This window comes from Cavia porcellus, unplaced genomic scaffold, assembly GCF_034190915.1.
Source record: "Cavia porcellus strain 051 isolate PalLab524CR breed Dunkin Hartley unplaced genomic scaffold, mCavPor4.1 scaffold_2, whole genome shotgun sequence".
Lineage (NCBI taxonomy): Eukaryota > Metazoa > Chordata > Mammalia > Rodentia > Caviidae > Cavia > Cavia porcellus.
The window spans coordinates 58,731,993-58,754,649 of record NW_026947485.1 but is presented as its reverse complement, the minus strand read 5'-3'; the positions used below and the strand labels follow the sequence as shown (position 1 = coordinate 58,754,649).

General features: G+C 33.2%; 1 protein-coding gene across 5 annotated transcripts in view; it reads left to right on the top strand.

Annotated features, from left to right (window-relative positions):
- Positions 1 to 22,657, top strand: part of Glcci1 (glucocorticoid induced 1) — a 92,827-nt gene that overhangs the window by 46,999 nt on the left and 23,171 nt on the right. For 4 of the 5 annotated variants that reach the window (XM_063242209.1, XM_063242191.1, XM_063242202.1 and 1 more), the window contains exons 3-4: positions 7,855 to 7,941; positions 20,107 to 20,223. In XM_063242209.1, the coding sequence (XP_063098279.1) occupies positions 7,855 to 7,941; positions 20,107 to 20,223 (204 nt within the window). The remainder of the gene's footprint in view (positions 1 to 7,854; positions 7,942 to 20,106; positions 20,224 to 22,657) is intronic. The other variant, XM_063242188.1, reaches the window with a different exon arrangement.

Genomic DNA, 22,657 nt, shown 5'->3' with positions numbered 1-22,657 from the left:
TTGAGCCCAGAACTTGGAGATTCCCATAGTGAGCTCCTCATCTCAAAACAAAATTAAGCTTGTATTCTTAAAGGGTGGGCAATGGGATGTTAGGTTTTAACTCAGATTCTAGTATAGAAAGGCTTCCCTTTTTCTAGATGATGTTTTTCTTTTGGATTTTATTGTCTTCATTTTCAAAATCTAAGCTCTGAAACATTAGCATGCCAAAAAGTACATCAAATAGCATTTTAATGCTAGCATCTTAACATCCTTCCCTAGTTGTCTATTTTGAATAGATCTACAATAAGTGCTTACTATTTGGCTTTAACAGCATTCAGTAAAACTAGCTAATTTGGAACGCAAATATAAGAATTCTTGGTATTGAAATGATATTAAAGTAAGCCTTTTTTTCCTATTCCTGAAAAGGGCTTGGTTAGGAAATACTTTATAGATGATGTACTTCATATAGTAATAGATAAAAAAGAGAACTTGCAGTTTTACCACTCTTATCAGAAACTCATTTCCTGACCAAAAGTCACACTTGATACAGACAGCTGTTTGGGTTTCCTGTATCCTTGCTGAAGAGTTTGCTGTTGAAATCTGCTTATAAGCAGCAATTACTGAAACATTTCAGAGTTGGGGACTTCTACGTGAAATGGAAACAAGTCTGAAAAATTTGATATATGAGCTTTTAGGCTGCATTTTTGGAACCCAAATTGTCACTCTTATGGAACTGGTCCTTAACTAGCTATTGCATAAATGCATAAGGACTCACTCCTATTCAAGATGGCCTTTACTGGTTTTTTCAACCGTAATCTGATTATAACACACAGGATTTTATATCCTAGGGTCCCTACCAACATAATCATGTGTCTGGTTTAGGAAGTAATATTTTTTGGGTTACTAGAGGAGTATATTCAGCTATATTGAAGAAAAATGTTAATCTGTGGCTAAAATGTTTAATGTTTTATTAATAATTTTTAATTCCTATCTTTAAAATTACCAGAAACTCAACAATTGTACTTAACAAGTTTTACGAGATACTGTGTTCATTTGTTGTAGAATTAAGAGGTACATACATAGCAAAGAACATTTCCCATATTCCTATTACACATACACTTTTTCTCCTTTTACTTGCAGCATTTAACTGGGAGGAAAATTAGTCTGTTTCTCTTCATTGCTTTCCTATACCTTTGACCCTCTGCAAGCTTTAGGTGAAATTGTGAAACAGGTTATGTTTATCTGGAATAACCTTCTTAACTCTAGTTCCCTGACCTTTGTTGTCCAGTATATTAATTCCTACCTAGATACATCTTAGAACCTATCACTTTTGTATCAAAAATACGGTGACAGTATTAAACAGAATTTATTATGTGTTAGAGACAAGATACTTTTAAGAATTACTTTTAAGATCAGAGAATTGAGATAATAGATACTTTTAAGATCAGAGAATTGAGATAATAGTTTAGAATTTGGCCATAGTATAAAGTGTAGTATAAGATGGAAGTATGTCTCTCAAGGTATTAGTACTTTTATATAGATGAACAAATAAATGATTGATACAGGAGATGTCTTGTTGGGAAACAGTATAAACTAGCTGAAACTTTTTCTGTCTGACTGGAATTCTCAGTCTGAGTGATTACTAGTACTAAGGAGTATACAAAGTAAGCTTCTAGCCTAGTATCTAGTTCAGATTGATACCAAAAAATGTTAGCTGCCTTTGCACCAGAATATAGACTATTTTACTATCAGTAGGCTTAAATATAATAAAATAAAGTTAAGTAGTTAAAAGTCATTATTAGTATGAAAAATGGATTATACAATTAGGAACATTAAATTTGGACTGGTAGAAAATGGCATCAAAATGAAACACAGAGCCCCCAGAGCATGAGAGTGCTCTGAAATTAAAGAAATAATTCCTCTGTCAGAAGTAACTATTGTCTGTCTTTTGTATAGTGTTCTCTTAACTTTTTAAAAAATTTTCCTAGTACTGGAAATTGAACTCAGGACCTTGCACTTGCCATGCAAAGCTGTCTTTTGTATAGTCTTACAAATAAGAAATGGTATTTCAGATTTATAGGTCCAAGTATAGGAGAAATTTATATTATGGAAATTAGTCTCTCCCCCATGTCTTAGGTTGCCTTCACCTGAATACTATTAACTTTATGACTTCAGTGAGTGTTTTTAGAAACATGTGAAAATGTATTTGGCAGTATCTTATAGTCACCTACTTTGCTGGTTTTCAGTAAGGTATGAGAGATTTATAAATAATAACTTGTTAAAGTCTAGCCAGAAAAAATGAGTGGATAAATGGTCAACATGACAATTGAATGACAATTTCTTAATTTTTATTCTTTAGTGTAAGACTGGGCTTTTCAACTTTTTGAGAAAAAAGAGAAGAACCAGGAAAAAAGAAATAAAAAAACCAAAACACACAGATATCTGGGCCTTCTTTAAGAGTCTTTTTGAAAGAGGCTTCAGACTTTTACATCTTGAGAAAGAGTATACTCTTGATAGGAATTACTCTTTTGAAGTTGATAAAGCAGGAAAGCATATTTGCCATTGCTAGATTGTGAACAAAGATATAAACAATGAAAGTATCTTTCTGTATTTTCTTATTTGACTCAAAGTAATTTTTCTAATGTGTATTCATTTTGAAGTCCTGCTGTGTTTCATTTAGAGAAGTAGATCTTGCACACAGGATGGACTTGAGGGATTGGAAAGAAAGTTTTATGTCCTGGAATTTGGAAATTTGGGGAGTGAAAGTAAAAGCAACCCCTTTTCATGTTATAGGTACCGTTTTTACATAGAGTGGGCTTTTTTTTATGCTAAATACATTTTTGTCAGTAGTCTTAGACATAGGCTTTGGCCCTGTCTTAGATGTTATAAAACGTTTGTTTTCTCTTCATTGGTAAGTGGAGGGAGCTACAAAGGAAAGATCTCTGAAAAGTATACTGACTGAAGATCAAGGTATTGTATACTATAATAAAATCACCAAGGACTGTATTTCTTTCTAAGTTATCTATGAAGTAAGTTGTGCTTTGCAGATGTTGGTAAGTGTACTTGTTAAATAAGTGTTCTGGCATTGTGCAAGTAATGAGTTAAGCAGGTTTTCTAACAGTGTATCAGTGAGAAAGAAGAGAATGAGAGAGTTGAAACTTTCGGATGGGGTAGAGAAATACAGTTTCTCTGAAATTCATGTGACCATAGCACCCTCTTATGTATTCTTAGTGACAGTGAGAAACAAGGTTATAAGTAACTCTTTAAAAATTCTGGTCTAGATAGTGCACAAAATAACTAGTTGAAGAGGCTGTTTGCTATTACAAAAGGTCAGAATATTTGCTATTTTGTGTGGTTATTTTCTGAATGCAAACTTTTAAATATTTTAAAACATTTAACAAATATTTAAAGGTTTAACAAATTAGTTTACCTTCCATTATATCTCAGCCATCAGTTTAAATAGATTTGAAAATGACATAGCCATTGTTGCTTTTTCTTTGGGTAAAATAGCCTGCTGAAAATCAGTAATCTAGAACTTTCTGATGGAAATGTTCCATATCAGCTGTTATGTATGACAGCCCATAGCTGATATCACATGCATTTATTGAGCATTCAAAATATGCTAATAGTATTTATGAATTAGTTATATATAAAATTCCGTGATTTAAATCTAAATAGCTGCACGTGGCTAAGGGCCATTGTATTGGGAGTTCAATCTATAGAATATATTTGAAGACAAGGACATTTTTATACTCTTTATTTTAAATTAAAAATAAATAACCAACCATGGTGAAACACTGGGTGTGTGTCAGACACCTCTAATCTTACTGTAAGTTCAAGGCCAGCCTGGGCTACATAATACGTTCAAGGCCAACCTGAACTACATAGCAAGACCCCATCTCAAAAAACCTACATAAATAGGTAATTCGGTATAATGAAAATTAAATTAGGAGAGTATTTTTGAAAAGTTGAGATTCGGATGAGTATACTTAGGCAGTTTACATGTTTATAACTGTAATCACATGACTGAGAGAACTCTTCAAGGAAGGTTCTCGCTATGTAGTTTAGGCTGAATTTGAACTCACTACATATGTAGCCCAGGTTGACCTCAAACTCGTCGCAATCTTCCTGTGTCGGCCTCCCAAGCACTGAGATTACAGGTGTGTGCCACCACACCTAGTGTTTTTCTCACATTTAAAAATCAGATCTTACTAAATTGTTTGATGGCCATAAGCATTCTTCACTTGTTCTTTTCTTTTTTTTTTTAATAACTAATACCATATTTTGAAATAAATTGATTTTCACATTTCATTTTTAAGAATAGTGTTTGATGAGAGGACTTTAAGTTTGGCACTTAGCACATGGATAATTAAAGAGGCTATCCATCTCAACATTAGAACAGAAATAGTCTGCTAGAAGACAGGTACAATTTCAGAAGAAATAACTATGGACAAAGATTTTCTGAATAAAACCTTGGCTGTGTAAGAAATAATACCAAGAATCAACAAATGGGGTCATATTCACCAACAAAGTGAAGAGACCTACAGAGTGGAGAAAATAATTTGTGAGCTACTCTTCTGACAAAGGGCTGACATCTAAAGTATATTAAAGATTTCAAAAAATCGACCCCTTCAAAATCCAGTCAAAATATGGGCACCTGCAATGAATCGATACTTTTCAGGTGACATGCAGCTGGCCAACAGACACATGAAAAAATGTCCAGCATCCCTGACCACTTCAGAAATGTGAATTAAAACAACGTTAAGATTCCAACTCTACCCAGAAAGTATGGCTAGTGTCGAGAAATCAGTCAATAACAAATACTGGAGAGGCTGTGGGGAGAAAGGTTTTCTTTATTGTTGGTGAGAGTGTAAAGTGGTATAGACACTGTGGAAATCAGATTCCCCAAAAACCTAAAAATGAAAATTCCATTTGACCTGGCTGTACTCCTCTAGGTATCTTCCCAAGAGTTAAAACAGTGACTTGTATGCCTGTGCTTATAACATATGCACAGTTTATAATAGGTAAATCTTGGAAACAGTCTATATGTCCATCAACAAACAAATTAATTAAGAAAATGTGGTATTTATATGCAGTGGAGAACTACTCTACCATAAAGAAAGATACACCTGAGGCATTTGTAAGAAAATGGATGCACCTTGAGGCCATAATGTTGAGTGAAGTGAATCAGATATACAAACTTGAACATCACATGGTTTCCCTTGTATGAAAAAGTTAATAAGAAAGAAGAGAAAAATTATTGTATTTTGGGGGGAGGGAGGGTCTAACTGAGCAGTTCAGGCTGCCTTGAACTTGTTTATGTAGCCCAGGCTAGCCTCAGACTTGCAGTGAGCCTCCTGCCTCAGCTGAGTGCTGGAATTACAGGTATGCACCACCTCCACCAGCAGTATTCTAAGTATGTTTCTGCTGCTGGGTTTCTAGTTTCACTCCAATATGATGTGAGAATTCTCTTTGCAGTATTTCCAGTTTTCCATTTCTTTGAATATGTTCTTTTTTTTTTTTTTTTTTTTTTTCTTTTGGTCTTTTTCCTTTTTATTGGTGCAGGGAATTGAACTCACAACTGCCTGCTTGCAAGGCAGGCGCCTATGCTGCTGAGCTAAATCCCCAGCCCCTTTGAGTACGTTAAGTTCTTTATTGTTGCTGTGAGCATGTTTGTTTGTTTGTTGTTGCTGTTTTTGTTGTCTTTTTTTGACACAGGGTTTCTCTAGGCAGTTCAGGCTGGCCGTGAACTCACTTTGTAGCTAGTCTGAAACTCGTGACGATCCTCCTACTTCGGCCTCCTGAGTGCTGGGATTATAGCCGAGTGCTACCATAACTGGCACATGGACTATTTTGAATAACAAAATAATAATTCCCAGAAGGAGAATCTGTGAAGATAGACAGTAGCCCATTGGTTGCCTGGATTTAGGGTTGAGGAATTGGGAGATGATAGCTAGTGGGTAGAGTAGTCTGTTTTGGGATAACAAAATGATCTAAATTTGATTATCATTGTGGTTGTGTAACTTTGACAGTGCTTAAATCCGCTGAATTTACTTACACTTTGAGTTTGTTAATTGTGTGGTATACAGATTATAATTCAATAAAGTGTTATTTAAAAAAAGAATGCAACTATGAAAGAAGGTACTCTGAGATAAGAAACCTCTGATTTGGTTCTGCTTGCTATTGGCAAGCTTGGCAATAAATAAAACAGCTGCAAAAAATTTTGTGGCTGTTCATTTATCTAAAAGTTAGAGCTACAAATTCTTTGAAAAAGTTAGGGTTGTAAAAAATGCAAGTAATGTTACGAATGTTATTGTTGAACAAATATGGATCATAGCAAAAGTTTGACTCATTTTCTGTAAATATATCCTGGGGTTATACAGATTGTGCTCCTTAAGTCTGTTGCTTTTTGGCTAAGACTTGATAGGTAAAATTATTAAGGCATATAAATTTTCAAAATAAAATTTTTACTAAAATGGTTATAATTGAATAAATTTACAGTAAATTATTAAGGATATGATTATTGAGGGGGCCAGGTTATTTTCAGATTAATTCACATTATCTATCATTAACTATAGCAAAATTTAGTTTTTGCAGGCAGTTTATTTGATACATCTATCCTCACAGTTTACTGTGGAATAAAATGTTGTGTCAGTTGACTGAACTCTTTAAATCAGTTTATTTCTATTTTTATTCAGCTAACATTCAGTTTTTTGGTATCATTGCTTTTTTAGAGTTGGTACTTAAACAGTTTTGATAATTTTGAGCTGCATAAAATAGAATTCATACCTTCCTAAGAGCTTATATAGATTATAAAGTGAAGCTTCAATGTAAATGACTTTTTTTTGCTATGCAATAACATTTTTAAAGACATATGTACTGTGATGATTATTACCCATTGTCTGTCTTTAAATAATGATTTTTTTTTACTTTCTCTAAATTACATTACACCGAATCTTCTCCTTTTTTAGGGATACTATTTTAATAATTCTTGATTTTAATTGCAATTTCTTGTCTTACTATTTTATAACATTATTTGTGTTACATTCAGATTTTGTGTCTATAAATGGTTAAGTAAAAACTTTTAGGTAAAATTCTGATTTTGTATCTATTAGTAGTTAAATAAAAGCAGTGTTTTAGTTAAAATTCTGTTGTTGCATTTATTGTTTTTAACCTTTTTCTCATTTAATTTTGTAATAACTATATATATAACTATATACATACATATATATATTGCATTACGGGGGATCAAACTGCTATTTTAACTACATTCCCAGCCCTTTTTATTTTGAGTCATAGTCTTTCTAAGTTGCCCAGGTTGGCTTTAGATTTGCAATCTTCCTGCTTCATCCTCCTTAGTAGCTGGGATTATAGGCATGTGCCACTGCACCTAGCTTATAATAACTATTTTTAATCTAAAGTTGTACAATATGTTTCCAAAAGAGATAGCAACATCATAATCTTTCCCAACCTCTATCTAGATATTTGATATGTAAGTCAACTATAGTACTGCTTCTGAGGTACTGTTCATCTTGTTTCATTGTATTAATAGCCATACTGCTTCATATTTAGTTTGGCTAATCTCTGTTTTAAAAAAAGAAACACTAAACCTTTATAATTTTCTTTGAATTTGGTAAAGTTTTAATTTATTAATGTTGATGTGAAAATATCAAAATTTTTAAGCAAGATGACTCAAGATGGATTGATTGTGTCTAATTCAAAATATGGCAGTGTTTTAAGCATTTTATACGATCATTAAAATCTTAGCATTTTTTAGTATAACTCCATACTTGTATTTGCTAAGAATATGAGTTACATGAGATTAGGACTATAGTCAAATTTCTTTATTTTTTGTATTTTCTATTGATTTTAAAGACGCCTAGCTGTTGGGCAGAAGAGGGAACAGAAAAGAGATCACATCAGCGTTCTGCGTCATGGGGGAGTGCTGATCAACTCAAAGAGGTAAGTGATTTCTGTTTCCAATCTGTGACCTGTTGTGGTTGTAGCAGGTTGTTTCCTTGTTTCCTGATATAATTTATTTTGTCCTAACCTTACCTCTTTTAGCATTTAAAAGAGTTCAACAAGTCAAAGTTTTCTGTATTTGCATTCTTTTCATCCTTTATGGTATTTGTTATGTACTCAGTCAGCTATAATATTTCTAAAATGCAGTCAAATTTTCTGTAATGATCTCTGTCTTGTATTCATTTTATCTTTTGTTGCTCTTTCATCTGTCTTATTTTTAAACTATAGCAACCAAAGCTATAGGTTAAAAACTATAACTTCTTATAACGAAGGATAGTATTTTCTGTTTCTAATAGTTTTTTAAATGTTATTCAGCTTATTATTTCCCTTTGGGACCTAATACAGTGGGACCCATATCTTTTAGAAATAGTTTCTATGTTCCAGTCCCTTATTTATTGTGAATAACCCAGAGGTTATCTATGTATTTGTGTAATTTTTTGTGATAGTTTTGTTCATCTAAGTTTTTTATCTGTTTTTATAAAATGATGGAGACTTGATTTGAGCTGTTATTCTAATCTGTCTTGTACATAAAGCACTCCTTTTACAGGTAGCCATCTAATCTTCATGATGATTAATAATGAGAACTTATTACTGAACAAGAAAACCAGTTTAGTTAAAATGCTAAATATGATATATGGTATATATGTGTATATATCTCTCTATATATCTATATCTATATCTATCTATCTAAATATATATATATATACAGAGAGAGAGAGACTCAAAAATGCACACTTCAGGAAAAGGACTTGTATAAATATTTTAATATTAAACTTATTGAGATATCATGAGGTTAATACAAGTTACTTTGGCCTCTGCAATTACAAGATGTACTTACAGTGTTGATCAGTAGCTTCCAGACATTTATTAGTACAGCAAACTGCTGTTGGATAACCTTGGTCACTGAGATTGCTGCACATACATTGTCAGTTTCTTCTCTAAGGGCCGGCAAGTGTGTGTGTGTTTTATGTGTATATGTGTCTTCTAGAGTCCTCCATATGAGAATACAAACAAAAAAACATCATTCTATTTTCTTTTTCCTGAAGTACGTGTACGTATTTCTGGCAGACTCTGTGTGTGTGTGTGTGTGTGTGTGTGTGTGTGTGTGTGTGAGATCTCAGAATTATAACACTTAGCTTTGACTATACCCTCTGAATCAACATTACATCTACTTTAAATATTTGAAAGTTTACCGTAGCAGTATTTTTTTTCTTCTAGGGTAAACACTGACCTGTCTTTCAAATGTTTTTTGTATATATAACTTACAGACTTATTACCATCATTTTCATATTCTGTTGGTTAATGTATAGATATCATATGGTACGGACTGAACAGATAAGCCTATTAACATTGATTTTGCATGTGATTTTATTACATCTTACACAGCTTTATGTTATGGATATAATGAAATTCGTAACTCCTATCTAGCCCATACACAAACACATATACGCAAAATCAGTTTACTCCCCACAGCAAAAAAAGAAAGGAAGTAGAGCATAATATATCCAGATTAAAGTAGGACTACAGATCCACTGATAGAATGTGAATAATAAAGAAGTGAACTTGCAGATTTGTATTAGTCATCTTTCTGTTACTGGGACAAAATATCTGACATACAACTTAAGAAAGGTTTATTTTTGTCTACAGATTCAGAGGTTTCAACCCATTGTTACCTGCTCCATCACTTTTAGGCCTGTGGAAAGGCAAAACCATATAATGTTAAGGGCATACGGGAAGAAAGCTGCTCGCTTAATGGCAGCCAGACTGCAGAAAGGGTGTGAGAGACAGACAGGCAGAGACAGACAAATAGATGGGGCGGGGGGCAGAGGAAGAGCTAGAAACAAAGTATATTTCATAAGGATGTGCCCCCAGTGTCTTACTTTTTTTAACTGGACCCCACTCTTAGTGGATTCAGGGTCCAACTCTGAACTCATCAGTGGAGTACTCCTCAGGGTCCATTCATTTCTTGGGGCTCCACTTCTTGCACATTGTTGCCCTGAAGATCAAGCCCTCCATATGTCAGTCTTTAGAGGATACTTCATATATAAAATGTAACACCATTTTATCTCAAAGTTAATTCAGTAAAGGTTATCTCTCAAATTTGGTGTAGTTGAACTCCAATGGGATGATTGCAACACAGGATATATTAAAAAGAGTAGCTGATATGACCAAAAGAGAAGATTTGATTGTTCTTCTCTAAAATCTCCTCAGAAAGCTAGATAAAATAGTGCTGTAGAAATTAACCAAACTAAACTAAGAAACTTCTTTCATGAAAATTACTGAATTTAGGGTAAACCTTTGTGGTGCTCTTCTCTGGAGTACTCTTGCCTCCCTTTTTATTCCCAGTTTGTTGATATAGCATTTAAACCAAGATGTGGCAGTCCTTGAAAACCATCAGCTTTGTTGCCTGTGCTGAAACAGATCACTTGGGACAAAGCATTGTAAGTTAAAAAGTGATTATGGTGGCAGGTGAAAAGGAAGGACCAGTGACTATATGAGTCTGAGGTTATAAAATTTGGGACAAACAACAGATCCATAGATTAATGGAATTCAATTCAAGAGTTATAACAGTTGTGGAGACTTGATAAACAGTCAACATATCTCAGGTTGATGGAGGCTGTGGATATAACTAGTAAAGAAAAGGTCAGACCATCCATACATGTGGTCAAGGGAACCTAAGAGTAGAACCTAAGAGATTCGAACGTGCTAGTGGAAATAAAACTTAGGGAATATCATGAAAGACGTGAACTTTGAATGTCCTCCCTATCTACATACAAATCCCAGCAATTGGATCTGTGGAAATCTTACCAACTTGACGTGTCTGACCTGTCTTAGGCTAAACACTAAAGTGCTTAAAATTATTAAAAAGCTAAACCCTTAATAATGGAGTAGGGACATCAGTGACCATGTGTAGTGCGGGAGACAGACAAAGCCATGAAGTCTCTAAAACAGATATAACTACATCATCAACTACCATCAAGTGCAAACATCAGAATATGAGGTTGTTGTATTATCCAAAATGTCCAGCATTTGAACAAAAATTTACACATATGCAAAGGAATAAAGCATGAACACACTAAGAAAAAAAGAAACAGAGAGTAGAAATAGTATCTTGCGTCATTAAATGTTCATTTTAGTAGACAGACATCAAAACAACTATTATAAGATTTTTAAATAATAGATATAATAGAAATAATAATAATATAATAGAACTAAAGAATACAATGTTTAAAGGATTAAAGGGAAGTAAAACTACAAATATTCCATGAAGAGATACTTAGAGTCAAGAAAAATTTAGGGTTAAAAAGTGTAGTAACTAAAATTAAACATTTACTGGATGGGCTTGACAGTAGCTTTGAGATAGCAGAATAAATCTATGACTATAAGGACAGATCAGTAAAAATCTATGTTCCCTGAAGAACAGGGGAACAGAGAGGAGAAAATTGAAGAAAATGAAAAGAACTTTGGAAACCTGGAGGACAGCATGTCTGTGTACATACTCTTAGTGGGAGAGCCTCGATAGGAGGGACTGAGTAGACCACCAGTCAATAAAAAAGTTAAAAAGGAAATGTTTTAGTTACTTTCTTGTTGCCCAGACAAAATACTTGACCCAAAGTTAAAGGAGGAAAGCTTTATTTTAGCTCACAGTTTGTAGAGGTTTCAGTCCAAAGTCAGCTGGTCGCTAGGCAGGGCAGCATACTAAAGAAGCCTCACCGAGGGGAAACAGTCCATAGTGTAGCAAGCAGAAGGCAGCCAGCAAAAAACAGCAAGCCTCCCTTTCCTGGTGTCTCTCTCCTCCAGGCTACTGGCCTTTTGGATGGTGCCACCTACCCCTAGATTATCCACATCAGGAGCTATGCTAAACCAGTTGCTGAACTCAGACAGTACCACACACCCTTAATCCTAATGTCATGCACCCTAGATTCAGCCAGCTCTGAAAAGCCCCACCTATGAGCACATGAAGCTTTGGTAGAACATTTAGATACAAGCCATAACAATAAGTAATACCAGGAAAATTTCCAAATTTTATTTAAAAATGTAGATTCAAGGAACTGAGGTGACGCCAACTAGGAAAACACAGGGCCAGTAAGTACATTATAAACTGCTGAAAACCAAAGATAAGTGCAAAATCTTGGAAACTGAAAGAAATGTTATCACACACATGGGGCGCTTACTGTCTTTCACAGCTACGTTTTCATCAGAAATAATAGAGACCCTCAGGCATTGCTGAAAGAAAAAACTGTTAACCAAGAATTCTGCATCAATAAAACAGGTCTTCTAAAGTGAAAGTGGGGGGAAAAAGACATTCCCAGGTAAACAAACGTTGAATTTCTTGCTATTGGATTGTTTTATAAGAAAATCTGAATCTATGAGGAAAAACTGAAGCATATTGGGAATAGAAATGCATCCCTAAATACAAAAAAGTTTCTAACTCTTTTGTGGGGTTTAAAACATAGAAATGAAATATATATGACAGTAATGACATGAAGAATGAAGAAAATCACATGTATTGGAGCATAGTTTCTATTTTATTTGAATAATTATTTACTTTAAGCTCAATTGGGACAAAATTAGTTATATGTTATAATCCATAGAGCAGTTGTGAAATTGCTAAGAAAATAACTAAAAATTTTTTTCAGTATCAGTGAACTTAAAATTGTGTGCTAGAAATACTACAAAAGAAGTTAATAAAGACAATGAAAAATTATAAGAAATACAAACCAATTAACAAAATGCAAATCTAATTCCATTCATATAACTAATTACATTAAATGAGAATGGACTGAACATTTCTACTTAAAACGCACAGATTGACAAACTGGGCAGAAAAGTAACACTTAGCTACATGCTACCTCTAACAAGCACATCTTAGATTCAAATGTACAAATAAGTTGAAAGAAAAAAGATGTTGAAAATATATATAGAAAACAGTAATAATGAGGAAATGGGATTTGATATATTAATACCATGTACAATAGATGATAAGATGTTCTGAAGACAAACAGGGACATTTCATAATGGTGAAAAGGTCAGTATATAAGTAAGATATAACAGTTATCAAGGTGGTTGTACATATTTATACATCTAACTCACCATTTCCAAATGCGTAAAGCAAAAGCTGTAAGAGAAGAAATAATAGATTTACAATAATTGGAGAGTTCAACATCCCATTCTCATTACTGTACTGAACAGCCATCTAGACAGTCAGCAAGGTGATAGATAACTTCAATAACATTGCCAGCCACTTGACCTAACTGGCATATAGAAAACTCCATCTAGTGACTCCAGAATACATCTTTATAAGCACATGTGAAAAGTTTTCTAGATTATAGCATATTCTGGATGTGAAGCAAATCTCAGTGGATTTCAAAATACTGAAATCATGTAGCAGAAATTATATTTGAAGATCTTAACATAAAGTATATAAACAGATTGTTTTGGTTTTTAATTTCTTCACATACTGCTTCTGTTCTACTATCTGCTACGGGTAGAAATTAGTTTTCTGGACAGCCCATTTTTCTCTGTTTTGGATCAGCAGATGTATGTGATTCTGCATGTGGATATGTAGGGATTGATATATTTTCTTTCTTCTTTTTTTTTTTTTTTTTTTTTTTTGTGGTATTGGGAGATCAAACTGGAGACACTGAGCTACATCCTGAGTCTTTAAAATTTTTTTCTAATTTTATTTTGAGACAGGATCTCACTTAAGTTGCCCAGGAAGGACTGAAACTTACAGTCTTCCTGCCTCAGTCTAAGTGCTAGGATTACAGGGATATACCACCATACTGGATCTGGTTTTCTTTTAACTAGACTGCAGAAACTGTCTTTTGAGACAACGGATCTTTGTAAATGTTACGGTTTGTCATATATTCGTTCTGTTTCATATAATAGTAACAGCTTGAGATTCATGATTTCTTAAACTTCATTTTCAGGAAGAATTAGTTTGGTTAATATCTTTAGTTTTTGTTCAGTGAAGAAGGTAACTTAGTTTAGCTCTTGTCAAATTTTTTGATTTCTCATTTGTCTTTACTTTTTGTAATTGTTTTATCTTCTTGTGAGTTACTGCTTTGATTTGTCGGGAAGTATAGAATGGTGATTGTATTAGCTTTGCATTACTGACACAGTACTTGAGATGATCAAAACAGAGAACAGGTTTATTCGGGTTCAGTTTTAAAGGTTTCAGTTCATGGTCACTTGGCCCTATGTGTTGCCTGTGGCAGCATGGTGTGTCTTGGCTGGAATATGTGGTAGAGGCTTGTTCACCTCATAATGCTGAAAAACAAAGTAAGAGACAACACTGGTCATGATCCCAGTGACCTAACTTCCCACAAGACTCTAATTTTTAAAAGTTCTACTGCTTCCCAATAGCACCACAGGCTGAGGACCATGTCTTTACACATGACACTTTGGGGGACAGTCCAAATTCTAATAATAATAGTGGTTAAAAGAGAGTAGATTTTAAAGTTCCACTTCTCATTTCAAATATTTGTTTGCCACTTAACTGCAACTTGTAGGAAGCCTTTTGACCTAAGAATAGTGTTTATCTGATATGCTTTTGTCAAAAATTGAGGTAATTCTTACAAATTAAGTGGCACACTTAATTGCTAGTGGCTCAATAAATAGTTATTACTTAGCTAAGTTTTAATGATACATTTCTATTTGTGATCATCATAGCTATCAAACAAACTGGTCCACACATTGCTTTTTGAATAATCGTAGAATGTGTAACTAGTCAGAATGTGTATCATTAGAGGATTTTCAGCATGTTGAATTATAATTTGAGATTGTGTTGCTTACATTTAGTAGTGCATAAATTTCTATTGTGGAACTCAGTACACGATGTATTTTAATTTTGATTGTTAGAAATATCATTAACAGGTATTGTTATATATTTGCAGAAGATTTCTATTTTCTAGTAGCTTATTCTTTTCCATGCTAGATAGGAAGATTTGCTTCTTTCGGCACTGTTTCCCGGTAGGCATGTTAGAACCAATTTCAGCTTTGAGCATGCTTTTCCCTTCCAAGTAATAGGACTAAGAATTTTTATATTTTATTTTTTTGGCTCATGTGAGCCAGATCATTGCTGTCTCCCCTATTCAGCTCTTACCTTCACTGATCAGGTATTGAGAATATAAATGCTTACTCCAGAAAAATCTGTAATCCAACCAATTGTGTTAAAACACACACGCGTGCACACACACACACATATACACACACACACATACACACACACATGCACACACCCATTTCCTCCAGCCATGTATGAAGAGTTACAGTTGTTTCATGTCTTTGCTGGCAGTTGGTATTTAGCCACTCTAATTGGTATTAATTTACAATTCCCTCATGAGAATGATCTTGGGTATATTGGCCATTTGGATATTTTCTTTGCCTGTGTGTGTGTTCAAGTTTTTGCTTACTCTTCAGTCTTTTCCATATTGCTTTCTAGGAGCTCTTTGCATATTCCATATATTAGTATTTTATCAGATTATATGTCTTGATTATCTTTTCTATGATATGGTCTGCCTTTTCATTCTCATAGTATCTGTGCTTTGTTTAAGCAGAGGCGAGAAATGATTGCCATTTGGTGGTGGTGGGGTGCTTCTATTAAATGGATTTTAGCTTGTACTTATATTCCGCATAGGTACTATCAAATATAGAAAATTGCTGTGTGGATCAGGAAAAGGGGTCCTCTGAGTGCATGCAGGTGCACTGGTGTAACCTGCATTTTTTTTTTTGGAGGGGGGAGTATCTTTTAAGGAAAAAAACCATCTTCCAGGAAGCTTCGTTATTCTGTCCAGATTTACAGTGTGCTTTATAGAGATTGGTTTGGCCTGGATTTTAGTGCTTGCATATCCTGTGGGTCTAGTTCCTTAATACCTATTCAGTATTCAAACTACAGGTTATTTTAAATGTTCAAAATTTATAACTATTGAATACAAATTATTTATATTTTAGTTGTACATTGTATTTTATCCTTCCAAAAGGTGATTTTGGTGAAGGAAACTGACACTATAAATCACTATTTATATCTTAAATGTTTGGTTATGAGTTAGATGTTTGATACCCAGGATATATTTTTCCACTAAATGATTTCCATTTAGCAGTGTTCTACTAAATCTCTGCTCTAAACCACCCTGAAATAGTGGGATGGACTCTAACCACTATAGCAGCCCTACTGCAGCATCTACCATTTAGAGGTCTGCCTTAAGAAAGCACTGACATACTTCCCATTTGTCTTAACATCGAAGTAAGTTACTGGAGTTCCCAGCTATTTGTGATGATTATATGTGCATCTTGATGCAGCAGTGCCTAAGAGTAAGAAAAATTAGCTGAGAACACTAGGTTTTTTCCTAGTGATGCCTCTATAAAACTTTTCATTTTACATACTCTCCTTCTCTCTTCTGACCCTTTTAAAAGTCCCAGTATCCCACTTCCCTCACCATTGCCTCCACTTAGTCATTGTAAATTAAAAATTTCTCAATCTCTTGGCCTAACGTGGATTATAGTTCATTTTGAGAAATATTTTTCTCCTGTTCAGTTTCTGACACAAAAATGTTTAACCAGTCTTTTGAGGCTAAAATTTTTCTTTCTTCTTTTCTAAGATGATTAACAATAGGGCTGGAGATATAGCTCAGCAGGCCAAAGTGCTTTCTTCGCAATTGCAAGGTCCTGAATTCAATTTCTGGTCACAAAAAGAAATTAAAATTTAAAAAAAAGATGGTTAACAATAGTAGAGAAAAAAACAGGATAAAAATAGCAAATGAGCAGGATAATATTACATTTCCAAAATTTAGGTTCTTGGGTCTCAGATTTTAAGCAGGACCAGTTTTGATTAATCTTCAAATTTCATAAATATTTCAGTCTTGTCTCTGTGACCATTTATTCTTATTCTTCTCTCATTATTATTCCTTATTTGTGACTGAGGGTCATGTTATTTCTTCACTTTTCTAAACCTTGGAGCTAGCATACTAGGGACCCATTTTATGTTTAAAAGAAGGCTGTTCTCTGCTTCCCTCTTGTTTTTCTTGGAGCTCCAGAGTAGTAGCAAATGAATATTTAGAAATATAAAGTAACCATTTTTAGTTTAGGTTTAAACGTCTTATTGTAACTTTGATGTTTTCTTTTTAGTGGAAAGTTATGTTGGATATTTCCTCTTAGTAAGTAGAGTTGGTTGACCCATAAAATAAAGCTGAGGTTTTGTGTTACACAGCAGAATACGGGCTTAAAGAGACTTTCTCAGGCAGTGGTAGAGAGCTATGGATGAAGTAGTAGAGGAAACTGTAACTTCCTTCTCCCGTGTCTTTGGGAAACACCTTTGGGTTTGCTCTTCATCGAGATGATGTTGGAGAGAACTGGTGGCTTCAGATAGCCATGGGGTGCTTTAGCACTGAAAAGGAAAATTCTAAGCAAAGGCTGTGGGGAGGTGTTTGTAGTTGTCATGTTATTGTGTAGGTCTAGCCCTTTTCTTGGGTGGTGTAAATGACACAGGAACCACCTATATTTTGAAGCAAAGGAGGATTTTATGGCATGGTAGCCTTTTCATTCACATTCTTTGAAGACTAGAACATGCCGCAGAAGATGGGCTTTCCTCTACTTTGACGTCTACTGAATTGTAAACGGATCTTTAGTCCTGCTGTACATTCCAAAGATGAACAGTGTTTTGTGAAAAGCTATGAGGTTGCATTGTTTAAGTTGGTATTCAAAGAAAACTACAGGATGCAACACAATTTATGCATTTTGCTTTCAACAGTTTGTTAAATCTACATATAATAAAACTTTTCTGGTTTATTTTGTTGTCTCAGAGGCCTTAAAAATTAAGGTTTATCAATTTTAAAATTAATAATTAGATAATTTATATATTGTTAAAGACTTTTAAAAAAATGGTTACAAATTGCCTTAATTAACCTGCAGGCATTCTGAGCTCTTTTATATCAGCTTTTACCAATTGTGAAACACCACTAAAGCATCATTAAACTTCAGAAAACAATTTTATACCTGTATCCTGATAAAGAAACTTGTATAATTTGAAATTCTATTAACTTTTTATCATAGAAATAATCTCTCTTGATTTACAGTGATTATCTACTAATTTTGATTCTTTTTCTCATGAAAATTAATGTTCTCTAGGAGAAAATTACGCCATTTTAACATTGAGTAGGGAATGCCAACATTAACACAATTGTATTGATACATCTTTTGCAAGGACATATGAGAGATTCATAAGCTTCAAAGAACTTTAACAAACTGAAAGGATCAAAAGATCTTAATAAGAATTGTGCTTTATTTCCAAGCAAATTGTTCCTTTTCTATTTGCCATTGGTAGAAATTAGTTTCCTCAACAATCCATATACTTTTGAATATTTGTAAACTTTAATAATAATTTTCTCCTATTTTTTTGTGATGATTAAAGATTGTTTAGATGGTTTCAGTATGCATTATATTTTTACAACGTTTCTCTGAGATCAATGTATTTTACAGAATTTACTTTGTGTTTATGTAGGAATACATAAAATTGTTCCTAGAAGGAAACATAAAATTGGGGTCACTGTAGATAGTGAAAGAATAATTATTGTTTTATTAGTGCTGTTAACTTTTTTATAAGGAAAATAATACCAGTATTAAGTAACTGCCCCCAAGTTGCTAATGGTTTCTGTATTAGTCTGTTTTCTGATGATAAAACAAAAGTAGTTGAGATTGGGTAATGTTTTTTTTTAAAAAAGTTGATTTAACTTACCTCTCAAGGCTTAGAAGTCTTTGTACATGAGTCAGGTTGTCCTATCAGGTTTGTCCTCTGATAAGGGTCTCTTTGGATGTGTCCTGTCATGGCAGATGGCATTGTGGCTGGAAGATATGAGAAAGTGAGAGATTACATGGAAGACAGGAATTTAGAAAGCTAATCTTGCTTTTTTATGGCAACCTTTGTGAGCACTAGCCAGGGCCCCAGGAGAACAACATTCTTTCTGAGGACTATACAGCTAATGAGCTAATTACATTCCACTGGGTCCCATGTCACTTCTCACAAGGTTGTGCCGTAAAGGTACCAATACTTCTTTTGTTTATAATTTTTATTTTATAAAAATATCCCAAAATTTCACAACAAAATAATAAAAAACAATAGTTAATACACTGTGCATCATTATTTCTAAGGTAGTTACTCGGAGTTCAAGATGTAAACAAAAAGATTTTCTTTTCCAAAGAAGCAACAAACCTACAGAATGGGAAAAAGTTTTTGGCAGCTCTTCCTTGGACAGAGGACTAAAATCTATAATATATAAAGATCACAAAAAAATTAAGACTCCCCAAAAATAAAAGATCCACTATGTCTTAACATCATTATACTGGGGACTAAGTTTCTAATTCATAATCCTTGAGGAATACACATAAACCAATATCCATGCCTTAGTAGTTTTCTCTAAATTGTTCAAAAGGTTTATTAATGTCTAGCACACTTGAAACATATTTTACATCACCTGAAATACGTAAGTAATTTAGTGAGTTCCAGGTCATAGTATAAGTAGTGCCTTTTGTAAGATACTTGGAAATGTGACTCGTCTAAGAAAATACATCCTAAATTATATTATTTTTAAAAGTTGTATAGTTAAAGAGTAATACCTAATAAGATATTCAATGCTAATAAGTTACTAATACCAAATAGCTTTGATTCTTCTCACCATCTTTGGAATTTACAGTTCTAAAATGTTCAATAATTGATAAGCCTGATCCATCTTGTTTTATAAGATAAGAATTTAGAAATTAATAGGGTCCCTATTTTTAAGACATCAGGTTTGATTTTAATCAGTAGGCACCTGAAATACTGTTCTTCATTTTATAAAATGTTTCTAGAAGGAAGACATTTCTGCCAGTACAATATAAAGGTAAAATTTGTAGTAAACTGGAGAAATTTGCTCTCCATATTTACCTATAAACACTATTGAACTTTCTAAAAGTAGAGTATTTGTCACATCTATTTATTTTCATTTTCAAAATTGAAAAAACTCATTGTAAAATTGTATCTGTTCTAAGTCATTTATTAACTAAAAAACTAAAGGCAAAATCTTTAACAAATGGTATTCACTTTTATTCTTCTTCCTCCCTTCCCCAAAGCAGATTGCCAAACTGAGGCAGCAGCTACAGCGCTGTAAACAGAGTAGTCGCCACAGTAAGGAGAAAGATCGACAGTCACCTCTCCATGGCAACCATATAACAATCAGTCACACTCAGGTAGGCTGGCCAAATTCTTCTCATCCAGATTTGATTAATTCCCTTTAGTTTGTTATTAAGGGAGAATTATCATTTCAAAATTACAACAAAACTGATAGCTCTGTTATAGTACTACTGTTTATTAAATTGTTGTAAAAAAATTTTAAGAACCAGATTTTTAATCTTCTTTAAATAACAGATGTGGTCTGAAGGATAAGACAAGCCTGAGTTGAAATCATAGTTGATGTACTTACTGGAAGATTAATCTTCCTAATGGTACCTTAACTCATCCATTTCTGTATCTCTTTACATATTGTATCTATTTTTACATAGAAAAAGTGGTAGATTAGAATTTTTGTTTTCCCCAAGCATACACTAACGTATCCCATGCAACAGAAGTTGAGAGATGCTGCTGTAGACCAAATTCACTTACAATGTTGATATAAATCTTAGTATGCCAAATACATTGTAGCAGAAGAGACCAAAGTGGTATATCAAAACAACCCAATTAGGGTTCTTTTCACAAGGATAAGGATGATTTAGTATTAGGAAATGTATTAATTTAGTTTATTATATTAGAAAGTCAAAGTAGAAAACAGTTATTTGATTTTCTTGACGTAGAAAAAGAACTCAAGATTCATTTCCGACTAAAAAAAAACTCTTAGTAATCTAAAAATAGGATATTCCTAATGTGACTAACTTCAAATATCTTAGGGCATTATCATTAAAATATTGACAGCATTACTGTTACAAGAAAAATACAGATGTCTACTTATTTATACTCAGGCAGGTTAGTAAAGAAAAAGACCACCATTTGCACATAATGTATACTTAAAAATCAAAATGAATTAACTGGATTTTTAAAAGCTGATTATAGGATTGCTAAAATAAAAAACAGCAGCAGCACCAAGTGTTGAGGAAGATGTGGAACAAACAGAACAGAGCAGCCATCCATCACTGTTTGAACCCAAAGCAGTAAGTCACTTTGGCAAACAATTAGGTAAACATAAACTGACCATTCAGTGCAGAATTTCCACCTTTTGGTATCTAGTTAGGTCAAATAAAGCTACTTGTCTGCATAAACACTGTACATAAATGTTTTTGGAAACACTCATAACAGTAAAGAAAAGTATTCATAAACTGGTGATGGACAAAAATTTCATAGATCCATATAATATATGTACTACTCAACAGTAAAATGAAAGCAGCAACCCATACAAATTATAATATCATTAAATCTAAAAAACATTATGCTAAGGGAAAGATGTTGAAAGCGCAGGGCTTCTTATTACATAACTTGTTACATTAAATTCTTAAAAAGGTGAAATTATAGAAACAAAATATAGGACTCCAAAAAGCCCTCAGGGAATTTTTTTTGGGTAGTAGGAAGTTCTAAATGTGACTGTTCTGATTGTTTATGTTTAATAGAGTTCAACTTACTGTATACTTTAAATGGAATGATTTCATTGTATGCCAAGCATACCTCATCAAAGGTATAAAACAAACCAGCAAGTCTCAGACATTTGAAGTGAGACTTCACCTACACCTTCGTTTTTAATTTGACAGAAATAATATATAATTATTTGATTCATTTCATGCACTATCTCTAGAAATACATTCACTTGTGTATAAGGATTGACTTGTTGATCTAAAAAAATAGACTTACATAATTATTCAAATTTACATTTAATTTTTGTCATATGACTATATTTATAAATGTATTCCCTTTACATGTATTTTTAGGTGAAATATGAAATCTAAAATCTACTTTAAAATTAGCAAATATTGATAATCTTTGAAACTGATACATCCTGAGGATTTATTATGCTGGTCTATCTAATCATTTTTATGATTGGAATTTTACATAATAAAAAGGAAAAAAGCTGAAATTTAGATGATTAGACATAATGTAAAAGTAAAATGTAAAATTCTGTTTTTTGTTACACTGGTAGAGTTATTAAAAAGACAAAAAAAATGCCTGCCAAAATTAAAAAAATGCAAGGTCTATGTGTTTGAAGATATAAAGCATAAATTAGAGAGAAAAATGGGAAGTGTTAATATTAATGGATGAGAAGATAATTTTCAAATAGCAGTTTACCCCCAAATGTGCAAATTATGTTTGCTTTTCAATAGAATTTTGAAAGGAATTGTTTTTATCACTTGGAAGGTCATATGGAAAAACCGGACTCATTAATAGAAAATTTAAAAAAGACTTCCTACAAGATATCAAAATTTACATTACAGCAATTAAAGTAGAACTGTAAGCCAAAGTTTAAGTAAAGAGTAAAGTAAAACATTGAATACAGAAAACAGGGATATTTATCTTTTGCAAATGAGAAGGGGACCAAGATATGGAGGGGAAGAAGAATTAAAAAGAATCAAGATGTGTTATATACATATACCAATTCCACAGTTACTGTAATCATTATGTACTGCAAACATGTACTGTAAAAGA